General features: G+C 41.6%; 1 protein-coding gene across 1 annotated transcript in view; it reads right to left on the reverse strand.

The window, feature by feature from the left end:
- Positions 1 to 10942: 10942 nt before the first annotated feature.
- Positions 10943 to 14264, reverse strand: part of LOC122651757 (zinc finger BED domain-containing protein DAYSLEEPER-like) — a 42474-nt gene continuing 39152 nt past the window's right edge. The window contains exons 5-7 of the mRNA XM_043845287.1: positions 13184 to 13405; positions 12059 to 12972; positions 10943 to 11928 (exon numbers count right to left, since the gene is read on the reverse strand). Coding sequence (XP_043701222.1) covers positions 11002 to 11928; positions 12059 to 12972; positions 13184 to 13405 — 2063 coding nt within the window. The 3' untranslated portion in view covers positions 10943 to 11001. The remainder of the gene's footprint in view (positions 11929 to 12058; positions 12973 to 13183; positions 13406 to 14264) is intronic.

Genomic DNA, 14264 nt, shown 5'->3' on the forward strand with positions numbered 1-14264 from the left:
ACTGGTGGACAGGGATAAAGGTTGATGTAGCCACATTTGTATCAAAGTGTCTTACCTGTTAATAAGATAAGGTGGAGAGGCAGTGCCCACATGGGCTATTGCAGTCACTTGCCATTCCAGAATGGAAGTAGGAGCATATTACTATGGATTTTATCACCAGATTGCCCCGGACAACTAGAGGTGTAGATGCTATTTGGGTCATTGTTGACCGGCTTACCAAGGCAGCACATTTTATTCCAATGAAGGTGACATATCCAATGGACAAGTTGGCTAAGTTATACATGGACAATGTAGTTCGCTTGCATGAACTCCCAGTGAGTATCATTTCCGATCGTGATCCCCGGTTCACATCGAACTTCTGGTGTGATTTCCAGAAGGCACAGTACGACAGGAAATGCCAGACATCATTGTATTGGGATGAAGTTGGCGGGCAACGTATATTGGGGCCAAAATTGATACAAGCCACTTGTGAGAAAGTAGACCTCATCAGGGACCTGATCAAGGTAGCTCAATCAAAACAAAAGAGTTATGCCGATAAGAGACAGAAGGACCAGGAATTTATCATGGGCGATAAAGTATTTCTTTGGGTATCACCAACAAAAGGGGTGATGCGATTCGATAAGAAAGGGAAGTTGAGTCCGAGGTTTCTTGGGCCTTATGAGATCTTAGCCAAGATCGGATCGGTGGCGTAAGATTGGCACTGACCCCATCATTGGTAGGAGTCCATAATGTATTCCATGTATCGATGTTGCGGAAGTACATCCCAGACTCAACTCATGTTTTGACTCAGAAGCCACTTGAGTTTGCTGCCAACATGACCTATGAAGAGAAGCCCAAAGAAATTCTAGAGCACAAAGAGCACAATCTTTGTAACCGTACTATATCATTTGTGAAGGTACGGTGGAGCAATCATTCAAACCATGAAGCATCTTGGGAGCTCAAAAGTGAGTTAAGGGCGAAACATCCTCACCTTTTTAGACTATCAGGTACGCCAAATTTCAAGGACAAAATTTCTTGTTAGGTAGGGGGAATGTTACAACCGTGCCCAAATCAGTACTAATTTGAAACTTGCGTAGATGTGGAGGCTACGTATACTGATGACCTCTAGACCATTACAATCAAACCAACACACAAAATCATTGGTCAATCGACAGGTGAACCTGTGGAGGAAAGTTTCATTGATAGGAATTTGGGGAGGTTCGTCGATGGTTGGAAAGTACTTGATCTCCCTCTATGCACTTGCCAAGTATGTGAAGGACTCTATGGAAAATACCCAAAACCTCCTTTTTCGGATGATTGAAGGTATGTGCTTGAGACTTAGTACAATTGCCTTCCATGGCATGTAAACATAGTGCCAGTTCGGGAAGACAAAGTTGATTTACCAATTCTCAGACAGTAGTTGGTTTTTGGTTTTTTGATATTGTATTTTCTTTCTGTCAGGGTTAGGGTGCTGAATGAGTTTGCAATAGCTTTGTTCTCCTTTTGGGTCGGGGTAAGGTGGTTAAGTCCCCCCTTGTATGTCTTTTCTTAATTGGGTTTTAATAAAAGTTTAGGGGCCTCCCTGGGTCCTAGATAATGTTCGGGGTAAAAAAAAAATGTGAACATAGTGCCACAACCATACTTGGACCCCCACACAAATCCCCTCACACTTGGCCTTGGAAGCAACCTTTGGACTTCCAAAATTGTTGCCTATGTTGTTGAGGTCGATCATATGGTTGATCAAGCAAGATCAACCGTAGGATCGACCTGTGGTGCTGAAAACTGATTATTGATGTTGTGGGCCCCATTGATCCTTGGGGTAGGTCCCAACCCCTTATAGCGCTGTGATGTATGGGTGCACCATGCCAGCCATACCCTATTGGTACTTGGTTGTGGGTCCCCTTGCCCAAGTATGAGGTTTAAAGTGATTTAAACTTGGGTGTTTGATCTGACTACCAAATAAGCCCTAAAATCACTTGAGTATTATATATGTCATGAGCTCCCAATAGCTCATTTCATGTCTCCTCCAACCAAAATCGTGGAAGAGAGGAAAGAAGAGAAGAAAAAAAAAGAAAGGAAGAAAGAAGAAGAAAAAGGGTAAGGAAGGGGAGCTAGGGCACTCACATTGACCTCCAAGCTCCAATCAAGGTATACCCTCCAACCTTGAATACCCTTCTTCCATTTCCTTGCTTAGTGTAGTTTAGGGTTTTGGGATTTCTTCTTGGGTTTGGGACTTAAGACCATTGATTCATGTTATAGTATCATTAATGTGAGCCCTAGGTGTTCACACACCCTTGTGCACCTTCCCCAATCCTGAAGCCTAACTTGTTCATTAATCATGTATAAAGGTATCCCTAAGCCTAACATGCATGCTATACCCTATGGCCCCTTATGCTCCTAACCATTTGGGAAGCATCCCTAGTATAATTAGAACCCTTCTATGGTGGTGTACATGTTGTCCACCTCCCCCCTTTGAATCCAATTGAGGATTGGGGCTAGAATTAGGGTTTCCATGTATGAAACTAAGTTGGGACCATCCCCCCATGAAATAGAATGGTTTATTAGTGATTAAATGACCAAATCGACCAAATCAAGGTGTACATGATGTGCATCAACCCCTTGAAGCCCCCCAAACAACCTAGACTCGAGATTGACCAAAGCATGTGAAGCACAACTTCGGATGCCTAACCGGTCGATCGAGCGGTCAGTCATACACCATCGATCGGAGGCTCAAAGGCAGCATTTGTAGGGCCTGAGGTCGATCATGCAGATGATCAGACCTCATCAGCCACAGGATCGATCTATGGCAGCATTTTGTTGTATTTTCCCAACCTCTTTGTGGGGTCTTAAGCTACTTTTGTTGAACCCTAATTAAACTATGTTCCACAAATTAAATAGGTTGAAAACAAGGTCCCGACGAGGCTGAACTAAAGAGATATGTTCGAGTACATCGAATCACTTACATGCCAGAGGTGAGTGGGTTGGATCCTCAACTTGATTTATGGAGTGTTTGGTCTTGTATTGCCTATGGACATTCATGCATAATCATTGAAGCATTTATGTTTGAATGTGATTAGTATATTTATCTTTCCATAACCTCACTATGCGTGAGAGTCTAGGTTAGTTATATTGATTAGGTTGTGCTTGTAGTTATATCATATGATTGTTAGATGATTAGGTCTTTCTTGATTCATGTGTATTGAGGTGATTGAGACGATATTGTGATTATGGAATTCGAGTGGCGAAGGGGATGCCGAACTCAGGATTGCCATCCGTTTAATGTTGTACTCATGCATGTAGAGTAGATCTTGGAAACGGGGTGCGGAGTAGCTGGGGTTCCATTGTCATATCGCGGTACTTGTTTCTATTTTTTATTTGATTATAACTATTGCATTACTAATGATTGCTACATTAGGACGAGAAACAGGGAACGGTGTGACCGAGGGAATAGCCGATACTGTATCGTAGTACTATTTGTATGTGGGTGCATATGCTAGAGGAGACGAATGGATAGTGTGGCCGAAAGGAAACTCGGTACTATGGCTCCAACCTTTAGTATATGCATATGCATGCAGCATCATACATTTAAATGCATGCTGGATAGGTTGAGATGAGACCCTGTACTACGATCCCTTGTCGACAGGGGGTTAGGTGTCAGACAACCCACGGGTAGGCCTACCGAGAAGTTTGGGTTTCGACCATACTTCGGGACCGAGCGCTAGGACGGGGTTGTAAGGGATTTACGGACAATCTCATGAGGAGACCAATACCGCGGGCTTCTAATCACAACTCGGGTTTTTCATCGTTGGGCTCCGCCGTTTTTGGGACCAGGGATGTTACCTAAGACGTTGTAATAGTACTCACCTAGATCGACTTAGACATTGCTGTTAGGTGGACATTAATAAAATGAATTCATGCATACATCATGTGACTGCATTCATGTATTTATGTGTGTGCTTGCTTGTTCTAACTGCTCATTAGGCTTAGTGAAACTCATACCACATGGTTTCTCCCTTTTAGATGGTGATGCAGGTGTTTAGGAGCCGGCAAGCTCACAACCGCCTTATCTCTATATTGATGGTGTTGACATCTAGAGTGCTCCTACGGAGGAGAAGCATGGTCCAGACTGTACATGTGATGACTGTACCTATGGGGCATGAGTGATTGAGGGTTGGACCCTTTTTTTTTAAAACATTGATGTTTATATTTTTTTGTCATTGATGTATATACATTCTTTTTTAGGGATTACTTTAATTATGTCTTGGTATAAATTTGGGTGATAACAATGATGATAAACCATACACACAGTTACTTTATACAATATAACAGTAGATTCCCTTCTTGCTGATTTTATATTCAATATGTCTTCTACTGCTCTGATTTTGATTATTATTGATTATGGACTATGAGTGTTAGACACTGCATCTATGATACTGGTGGTGATAGGATGTAGGCGTACATCCTAGTCACACTCCCCAGTGTTTGGGAGTGGGGTGTGACAACAATTCCGCATCAAGAAAATTTCCCGCCATCCATTTAGATCCTTAATGGTAATAGGTTAATCCGAGTTGATCCTACTCGGAGTCCATCTTCTCAAAACCCTAGGACCTTTGTCTCATCTAATTCGATGGCTCCAAACCCAACGGAGCACCCTTCTCATAGATGCAGTACGGATCCACCATCAAGTGACTGTCCAGATCCTTACAAGCAAAGATGGCCGAAATAAAACAAGTGATGGCACAATTATTACTAGCAGTGCAAGCCTAACAGAGGATTGAAACTGTCTACATCCATTGACCCCAAGAGAATTTTATCGAAAATTCCTAGTGTCACACCCCCTATCCTGACAAGGCATAAAATACTATAAAAGATGGGTATGACTAGGACAACACGTATCATTCTAAATAATCGCCAGGATCACAAATACAGTGGCTCGAATCACAGTCAATCTAATACACATATATTAGAGTGCAGAAGGAGAAATATTACATTTCAAATCGTAAATAGTAGCGGAAGTGTTTACAAATTAAAATAGTTACAAGATGTTCATTTGAACTACGTAATATTAAGTATTGTATCTTTACACATTTTCAATGACCATCTCATAACTACAAAATAGTATAACAATTAAATGTTTATACATAAATGGTATGAAACCCAAAAGAAACAAAAGGAGTAGAAACTCAAAATCGGCATGCCCCGTAGGCACAATCATCACACGGGCACCCATCACCGTGATCCTCGATCAACAACTCTGGGTCCTCAGCACCAATGAAATCATAATCCGAGGCATGAACCTCCAGGTTTGCCACATATCCAAAATCTACAGCAACATCTAAAAACGTGTACACAAAGAGGGGTAAGCTCCACTGAGCCCAGTGAGGGGATGGGGAACATATAAATAATAACGTATAGTCCATGATGCATGTATTAATTATAATGTTTCCACCTAACAATCAATCTAGGTCAATAGGTACTTGCTACTACAATGACTCGGGATACACCTTAGGTCACTTACGGTCATCGATGCAATGTATCCTCAATTACTGCCTTGGGGCTCGCACCAGACATAGCCTCGCATGATACTACCCAGTGGTAGACCTCGATAGTAAATGGTCATCCCCGGCTTGGCCTCTCTCACACTCCACAGGCAAGTGGGAAGCCTTGACTATCCAACACCTAAACCCTTGTTAGTAAGGGTCATAGCAAGGGGAACATAGTCCTAACCGCAGGTATACTATATATTTCTATCGTATCGAGAAGTATTTTGGGTGCATTGACATCCCATACCATATATCGCACAGGTACCAGCATGACACGATACCTAATAGTCCATATATGTACAACTTATCATACACATGAATCTGGTGTCGACATACCCCGACCATCGTATCCAACGTCTCACAATTCTAACATAATCATTCCCAACACAATCACAATCGCAAGCATAATTATAAGTAATGCAATATGAAGCATGCATGATAGATGGCATTCAAGACATATCGAATGCAAAATATTCTCAAATTAATTCAAGACCAAAACCCACTCACTATATAGTTCACGTTTGGAAGTAATGGTTAGTCACCGGTTGCCTTTTTGCACGCCTCACCGTAGTTGCTTAGATGCCTAGGGATGTGAGAAAAGGTGTTAGAAACATGAAGGGAAGGTCCCAAGAGGTCCTGCTACGGTTAGGCCTTTGGGAGTAGGGCAATTTTATAGGTAGTTTTTACAGTGCCTGCTATCGGGCCAAAAACCGCCCAGGTTAAGAGCTTCATAAGACTGGCAGTTTTTCGCACGGTTTAACCAGGGAGTAAAACTAGGTGATAATCCGCCTGAATGCCAAGCCCGAGATTTTGAGGTTTTCACCTCCAACTCCATTTACCTTAGACCCTAAGGTCCCAAGGGCTAGAAGGGAAGTGTCCTAGGGTCCTTTGGGTCAATTTATATAACCCAAACCATTAGGTTAATGGGTTTAAGGGATTGACTCCACCATTGGCTCCAAACTGGGGTTTGAGAGGTTAGTGTCTAAGGTTCAAGAGAGGGGTTCAAAGGGAGGTCTTAAAGTGCATTAGGGAAGTGACACTGACCCAACCATGGGTCTCCATACTAGTGCTTAGTCATCCCTGAGGTTCCAAGTGGAACCCTAGGTCAAACCCCACCCATGTATACCCCAAAACCCAAAACTACAAAGGGAAGAGAGGGGGAAGGGGTCCTTGTACCTACCTAGATTAAGGGGAGCCCCAACGGTGATCCTCCAAGCAAGCTTTCCCTTCACCAATCTCCTTTCTTCTTCTTCTTCACTTCCTCGTTTTTGGTAGTTGTAGGTGGAGTAAATGACCAATAAGTGGCCAAGGAAGTCTATTTATAGTAAGGGGTTAAGTAAGGGTTTGTTTGGTTGCCCCTCATTAGGTCCAAAACACATCAAAAGTCAAAATGGGTGATGTGGGCCCACCAATATGACTCCATATGAAAAGGTAGGCTGTGGATGGGGCCCACAGTGTATGGGACATCATACACTTACACAAATTACGAGGTAAGTAGGTCCCACCAAATAAATACTTTCTTTGGAGCATTACAGCATGAGCAATTTTTCAGCCGGTTTCTCTTGGGAGAAAAACCGAATGATAATCTGGCCCTGTTGAAAGGGCTTTTTACACTTTAAACAAGTCCCAGGCCTTGGCCCGCACTTCAAGGACTTATTAGGGAGTGTGTACAAGTACTAATTTGGGTTAGGAACTTACCCTTATGTGATCCTCTTGCCCATCATGGCATGTCTTTCGGGATTCTGAAGAGATTCCTCACCTCGACACTTACTTCACTAGGGCACGAAGTGTCGATGTGGCACGACACTAGGCGCTCCTTTCGGAACTCCTCGCTCCTAGGGCTCGTACTAGGAGGGAAGTTGGTGAAGTCATCGTCGACGAATTTCCCCTACTTCTGGTTGAGGAATCTATCCTTAATAGTCAAACCCGTGAATTGGTCAATGATCTTGTGGGTCGGTTTGATGACCATTGCAAATAACTCACCGGCATAGACTTCAGCTCCATCTACATGGCACCAGAATAATAATATAATATTAGGATCTTGGGTGCGGGTATAACACTTAGAGCATCTCCAGTAGCCTCTAGAGTTCTTACCAGAGTGATCATAGAAGATGATGAGGATGTCTTGGCTGATGCTCATCAAGAGTCTCTAGAGATTGAAAGAGGGCGAAGGATGAGGGAGAAAGTAGAAAGGCTGGAAGCCATTGTCCGTAGTGGGTAAAATCAAGCATTTCTGAAGATAATACTATGAGATTGTTTCCAGAATCCACAGTTCCTGAAGACTTCAAATGGAAGCCAAACAAATGTGATGGAACTAATGACCCTAAAGCTCACCTGAAAATCTTCACCAATGCTACCCGATTATGGCAGTTGACCGAAGAGTAGATGAGACAAGCATTCCTTTATTCCTTGTCAGGATCTGCTCTGTGATGGTTCACACAACTCAATCATTTATAGACATAGACATGGTCAAGTGTCATAAAAGTCTTCACCAAGAAATATTCATAGAATACTGAAGTAGACATCACACGACGTGAGCTAGAGACACTAAAACAAGTGTCAAGTGAAGGTTTCTCATGGTTCATTATGAAATTCAGTGAAAAAGCTGCCAAGATGTCGAACCGCCCCTCTGAGGTCGAACAAGTGAAAATGATCCTTGAAAATCTCTATGAGGAATATGATGAACATCTCTACTACTAACCTATCAAGACCTTCTCACAAGAAAGCGTATTGAAGACAAGTTTCTCGAGGGAGTAGAAAGCCAATGTACCTTTCATGATTCCTTTGGAACACTCTCCGAGAGGAATGGGAGATGAACGAAGGAAAGAATCTTGAAGTAAATGTGGGGGAGAAGAGCCAACAATCGAACATGCGAATAACAACTCCAACCTCTCCTCAGATTATAATACAGTCAAGTCCTCTAATACCCCAAGTACCCAAAAAGAACTTTTTAGATTTCGAGGACATGGCTCTGACTACAGTATTCACCACTTCCTCTCAACCAGTCGATATGGCACATCTACCATCATGGTACAAGCTGGACCTATATTGTCATTATCATGACCAGAAGGGTCATTAAACTGATAAGTGTATACACCTGAAGCATGTCATTCAAGATCTGATCGATGTCGGGAAATTCGAGCTCATGACAAAGTAGTAGCCAAATGTGACCACTAACCCCCTTCCAACTCATGGGGGTGAATATGTATTTTTTACGTACATCCTATCTCTTTCCTATTGCCTTCATCGAAATGGCATTTTTTGATGATTCTGTAACTGCTTATCCAAAAAAAAAAAACAAAAAACACAAAAAAACACATAAAAACTTGGTCGTTTCATGGCCGCCAGTAGTCCCAAATAGATCCTAAGACAGCATAATCTGATAGTATCCATGTTGTGCCTTAACCTTTTCTTTGAAAAGTTCATCTCGGCCACCTACAACCTATTAGTCAAATGTCCACCCGCTTGTTGCATGTCCCACAAGCATCTAGGGTCTGACCAGGAGAAATCTCCATGCTAAAACCAAATGTCACAAGGGCAATAAGTTTCCTAGGAATGAAAAAGGAAAAAATTCCATTTTCAAAACCCAAGTTGGGGCAATCTCAAAAAAAGAGAGATAAATTTGATCAATTGCCCCAAGATCTCATGAGCAATTGGGAGCAATCACCAAATTGCCAATTAAGCCATGGAGGCAAAATTATCAATCTTTTCAGTTAAGCCTTTGGGATGGGATTGTCGAAATTTTTCATCCAATCTTTAGAGAGCATAATCACCCAAATCTTCAATTGGAACATGAGGGCATAATTGCCAAATTTCTCAATGAATCTTAAAGAGCAGAATCACCAAGTTCTTGCTTAAACTCCGAGGGTAGAAGTGTCAAGTCATGGTTGGATCCTAAAGTCACGTTTGGGCTTTTAACATCCTTTGGAACTTTGTATTAAACCCCATTACAACCTAATGAAGTCCTCTTGAGCTAAATAATAATGGGATTCTCATCGACAACTTCAAGCTCACCCAACTACGACAAAACTTAATTATCAAGGCTTTGACATTGTTATTTTCCCCTGAACTATGTTTAACCTAATCCCTATTTGGGGTACATAGGCAGCTTGATTAAGTAACATTCGAGTTCATTCCACCCACATATAGAGTTTTCGATTTGTTTACATTGTGTCTATCACATTTCTGTTCTTAAGAATTCTAGGAATACCATACACAATCATTAATGCAAACAAGAATGATTGAATGTAGTTTGAAAATCCTAGGGGATGAGAGTACAATAAATGTAGTATTCAAATTTCAATATATGGGAGAAAGAGTTTCCTTTTGAAAGAGAGTTTCCTTTTGAAAGTCACAATAGTTCCAACGGAAGTCTATGATTTATTTGTACACACCCCCATATATATATATATATATATATATATATATATATATATTTATGTATGTATGTATTTTTGTAGGGTAAATTACACATAACCCCTAGTTTTCAAATGAAACTCAGATCACCCCCTGATTTTTGATAAAACTCAAATCACCCCCTCTACAATAACGGTGTTAGTCTGCTGTTAGTTATTGGTGTGAAAGGACTATTTTACCCTTGTACTAAAACATTAGAATTAAATTTATAATACTATCCTTCATCTTCAACATTGATCAAGGGTAGTTTAGGGATTTAAATTTATTTAACTGGCTAACATCATCACTTAATAGCATAAAACTAACGGTAGGGACTAATTTTTCATATTGGGGTCTAAACCAGGAGGTGATTTGAGTTGATTATCTTGGTGAGAAGGGTATATCCTTATTTTCATCCGTTTTTTTTTTCCTTGGTGGATTGAAGCACATATGGAACTATGGAGTCATCACATCTTCAGCCTTTTCTTTTGTCTTTTGATTAGACTTCCTTTCAGAGATTTCTTAGTCTTAGTTATCAACTCATCTTGTAAAACAGAATTAAGTCTTCCATCTTATCATACCCATTTGAGCTTGGGTCCACAAGAGTTAATAAACAAACACATTATTGTGGGTGTGGATGTGGCCCCTATGCAATAAGAGCATGCACGAAAGCATCAGATGGGCGATCATTTCTGCCTTCCATGGGGGGTGAGGCGGTAATTTCACTCATGAAATGTTTCTCCTAAAATTTATGCCACAATAGTAGAAATTCATGCAAGGCTTAGCTTCAAAGCACAAGGATTGAAGGATTGAGCTTCTTAACTTCTAGGTAAATATTCTCTCTTCCTTTCTGGTTAGCTTTGTTTCTTAACTGTACATAAAAACATTCTATGCTACAGTTGCTACTGTTACATACAACAGAGACAGACAGGAGACTAAGGTGAAACTTTCCCTGGTTTTCTTCCTATGTAAATATTACGCCCCCACCCAACACCATCCACCCTAACAGATTTGCTTGCTATCTCTCTATTTCTTACAACATTACAAGGTCATCTGGAGACATCCTTATGCCATTTTATTTTCATCATCTCACTTTCTTATCTAAACGTGTAGAGCTATTATCAGCTGAACAAACAACAGCAGAGGTAACAGGTTCCATCAGTGTCTCATAGTCAACCTCAGTTGAGCGGTACTTCAACTTGAATCCACTCTGGATCCATGATCGTATGCACAGGAGTGCTTGCATGCTGCCATGGGGCAAACAATACCGTTGCTTGTCAATCTCATCACCTTTGCGACAAAACAGCTCATCAGGTGCCACTGAGGTTGCTTGGACAGCCAAGAAATCTCGAGCCATCCCTGATAGATGTGGGTAACGCGTGTTGTTCACCTTCCACCAATCTAAAACATCTGTTGGAATGGGAGCTGGAGGTTCAGAAAGATACTGTGTGAGCTCATCTGTGGCAGCACTTATGCTCACCCTGCGTCTCTTGCGAGCAATCTCCTCTGCAAAAGAGACACCACTCCCATCTTCACTTTCCTGAGCACTATAGCCATTAGCCATGGCAGTGAAATGGTTGGTTGCATAGTTCCTCATAAAATGATTCCTTGCTTCCTCAAGGTTGTTGTCTGAGTTAAGATTCTCCGGTATGAGCTCATTCTTGATCCTGGGGTCAAGAACTGCAGCCATGTATGTAAAGATATTGTAGACCTGCGTATTGTAACTCCGGACCTTTTTTGCCATGTCATCTGCTGCACTTTTGAGCCAGTCAGGATTGTGGCGGGAATCCCTGCACGAAGCAATGATCTCAGCGACATGGTCCATAAAGAAGAGCACCAGGCCAACCGTTCGGACTTTGCTCGTGCAGATGTTATTTGTGGTCTTGTAGAATGGCTCCAAGTATGCGTGCATGATATTAACTGCATTCTTCTCCGCATGATTCAACAGCATATTCTTACTCCCTAGTGTCTCCTCATGCTTCCTGATGACAGCATCCATGGACTTGGAGGCCTGCATAATAAATGAAATCCCATTTCTTTGTTGATCATTAAATTCTCTGGGTCAAATAAAAACCAAATTGGGAGCAAAATCTACAATAGTGAATACTGAACAGGATCTCGCCAGGGCCAAGAAGAAATACCTTACGCACAATACCTAGCAGCAAGTAATTGCCACTCCAGCGGTTGGAAGCATCCAGTGGGAACTTCCAAGAACCTTCCTGATATTCAGCTGTTGTTCGTCTGAAATCCTCTGAGATTTCTAAAGAGGCATTCATCTCCAGTACAAATTCCCGAATCTTAGATACTACTGGTTTGGCAGTTCTCAATCCATCTTCTATGATCAGGTTCAGCATCCGAGCAGCACAGGGGATGTAGCAGAAGGGACCTATCTTCTGACCATCCAAATCTTCTTGCAATGTGCGACAACCATGCACAGCATTCTGGCTGTTATCATGGGTACAGGAGAGGATCCTGTTGTCAATGTTGTACACCTTGAGGATCTTCACCAATAAGTGATAGATGTCAGTGCCTCCACATGGGTAAGGTATGCGAATGATATCAAGAAGAACCTTGTGGAGAGACCAATTCTCATCAATCCAGTGGCCTATGACACTCATATAGGAAACTTGCTCAAATGAATTCCAGAAATCAAGTGTAATCGAGACCTTAGAATTCACATGCTCCAAAGATGCCCTAACATCTTCCTGCATGCTCCTGAACACCTCGAGGCTCACTGCACGAAAATTCTCACTTGGCCAGAATTTTACTGATGGATTGAGGAACTTGAAGGAGTTCACCAACCACTCTTCTTCCACTATTGAGGGATGAAGACAACCTTGAATAAGCCACTTGAGTAGCAGCCAGTTCAAGTGATCAAAATCCACCGAGGGTGGTTTTGCTTGAGGTTGAGGTTGAGGTTGAGGTTGAGGTTGAGACTGAGATGGGGGTTTCTTGGTTACAGGGCTTGGCTGTGATTGTGGTGGCTGGGTGGTGATTGTGTCCCCCAACTTATCGTATCCAGGATGGCGATGATTTAGATGCCTTCCCAGATTACCTTCATAGGGAAAAAAGTAAAAGCTAATGGGTGCATGGTAATGGTTACAAAACAGCTAAGTGATATGTGAGGCATAAACAAATACAAATCCCATTGTTTATCAAACTGGGTGCTGACATAGACAGTCGACATCCCAAAATTTTCTGCAATGGAAAATGTTACAGAAGAGAACTCATCAATCATGGAACCATAGTAAAGACACAACAGTTACCTGTGGCAGTTGCAATAGAATAACTCTGCTTGCAGAATTTGCATCTTCGACTCTTCCCATCAGGAGCTGTTTCAAAAAACTTGAGATAAACTGATGTCATGGACTTCTTTCTTGGTTTTAGTTGAGGAGCAGCATTTGCCTTCTCTGATGAACCCAGTCCAATGTCTATTGGATCAATGCTTGGTATAAGTGCCATGTCCATCATACTTTTGGGTTCCATATCTGCTCAAAACAACATAGTAAGATTATAAGTGAAACAATGTTCAAATTTCAAATGCAAATAAGGTGAATCCATCATTTATTTGGGAGAATCATGGTTCTACCCAAGCCAATGATAACGTTCTTCTTTTTAACAATAGTTTGTCAGGAAATATATGATTCGAAGGCAATGATTGGTGCACTTGAGTATCTGTTCATATAGCAAGAAAATGTCCACACTAATTAAGGATTTTTTATTTTATTAAAAAGTTCACCTACAGGAGGCAAAGCCGCAAAGCAGAGAAATACTCAGTTGAATGGATGAGTTAAATATTAACAAAAGATCCCCATGCCCCAGCTTTTTGGAGGGGGTGTGTGGGGTGGTTTATAGGAAGTAAAAAGAAAAGGATGGCATTGGGAAGGAGAAAAACTGCAAATTGGAGCATTCATTTTTTACCCCCTTCTTTAAGGCCAAAGACCCTTCATTTGGTCATCGGAATCCCCGCATTACCATGAGGATCATTTCTCCTTTCCCCATGTTCCCCAAAAGTGCAACAATATTGTGAGTTGATTTACTACTGCACTCAATGTCGCCTCACATTACATCACCTCATCTAACTAGGAAATTCCTGCCTATGAGTGCCTCCTTTGTATGCAAAGTGGAGGATCAGTAGATCAGAATTACCTTCATTTCTCCAATTCTCCCTTCCAACAGGGTCTGAGTTTGTTTTAATCCCTTTCTGATGCACTGGGTGAAACCAAGATAAAACAGCAGAAACTTGCTGGGTTATCTGGTTCTAGAGGAACAACTGAACCTTTGATAACCACTCTGCACTATGGTTCAAAATGTCGATCAAAACCTATCTTGGTGTTGCAGTTTACT

The sequence above is a fragment of the Telopea speciosissima genome, chromosome 1, assembly GCF_018873765.1.
Source record: "Telopea speciosissima isolate NSW1024214 ecotype Mountain lineage chromosome 1, Tspe_v1, whole genome shotgun sequence".
Classification (NCBI taxonomy): domain Eukaryota; kingdom Viridiplantae; phylum Streptophyta; class Magnoliopsida; order Proteales; family Proteaceae; genus Telopea; species Telopea speciosissima.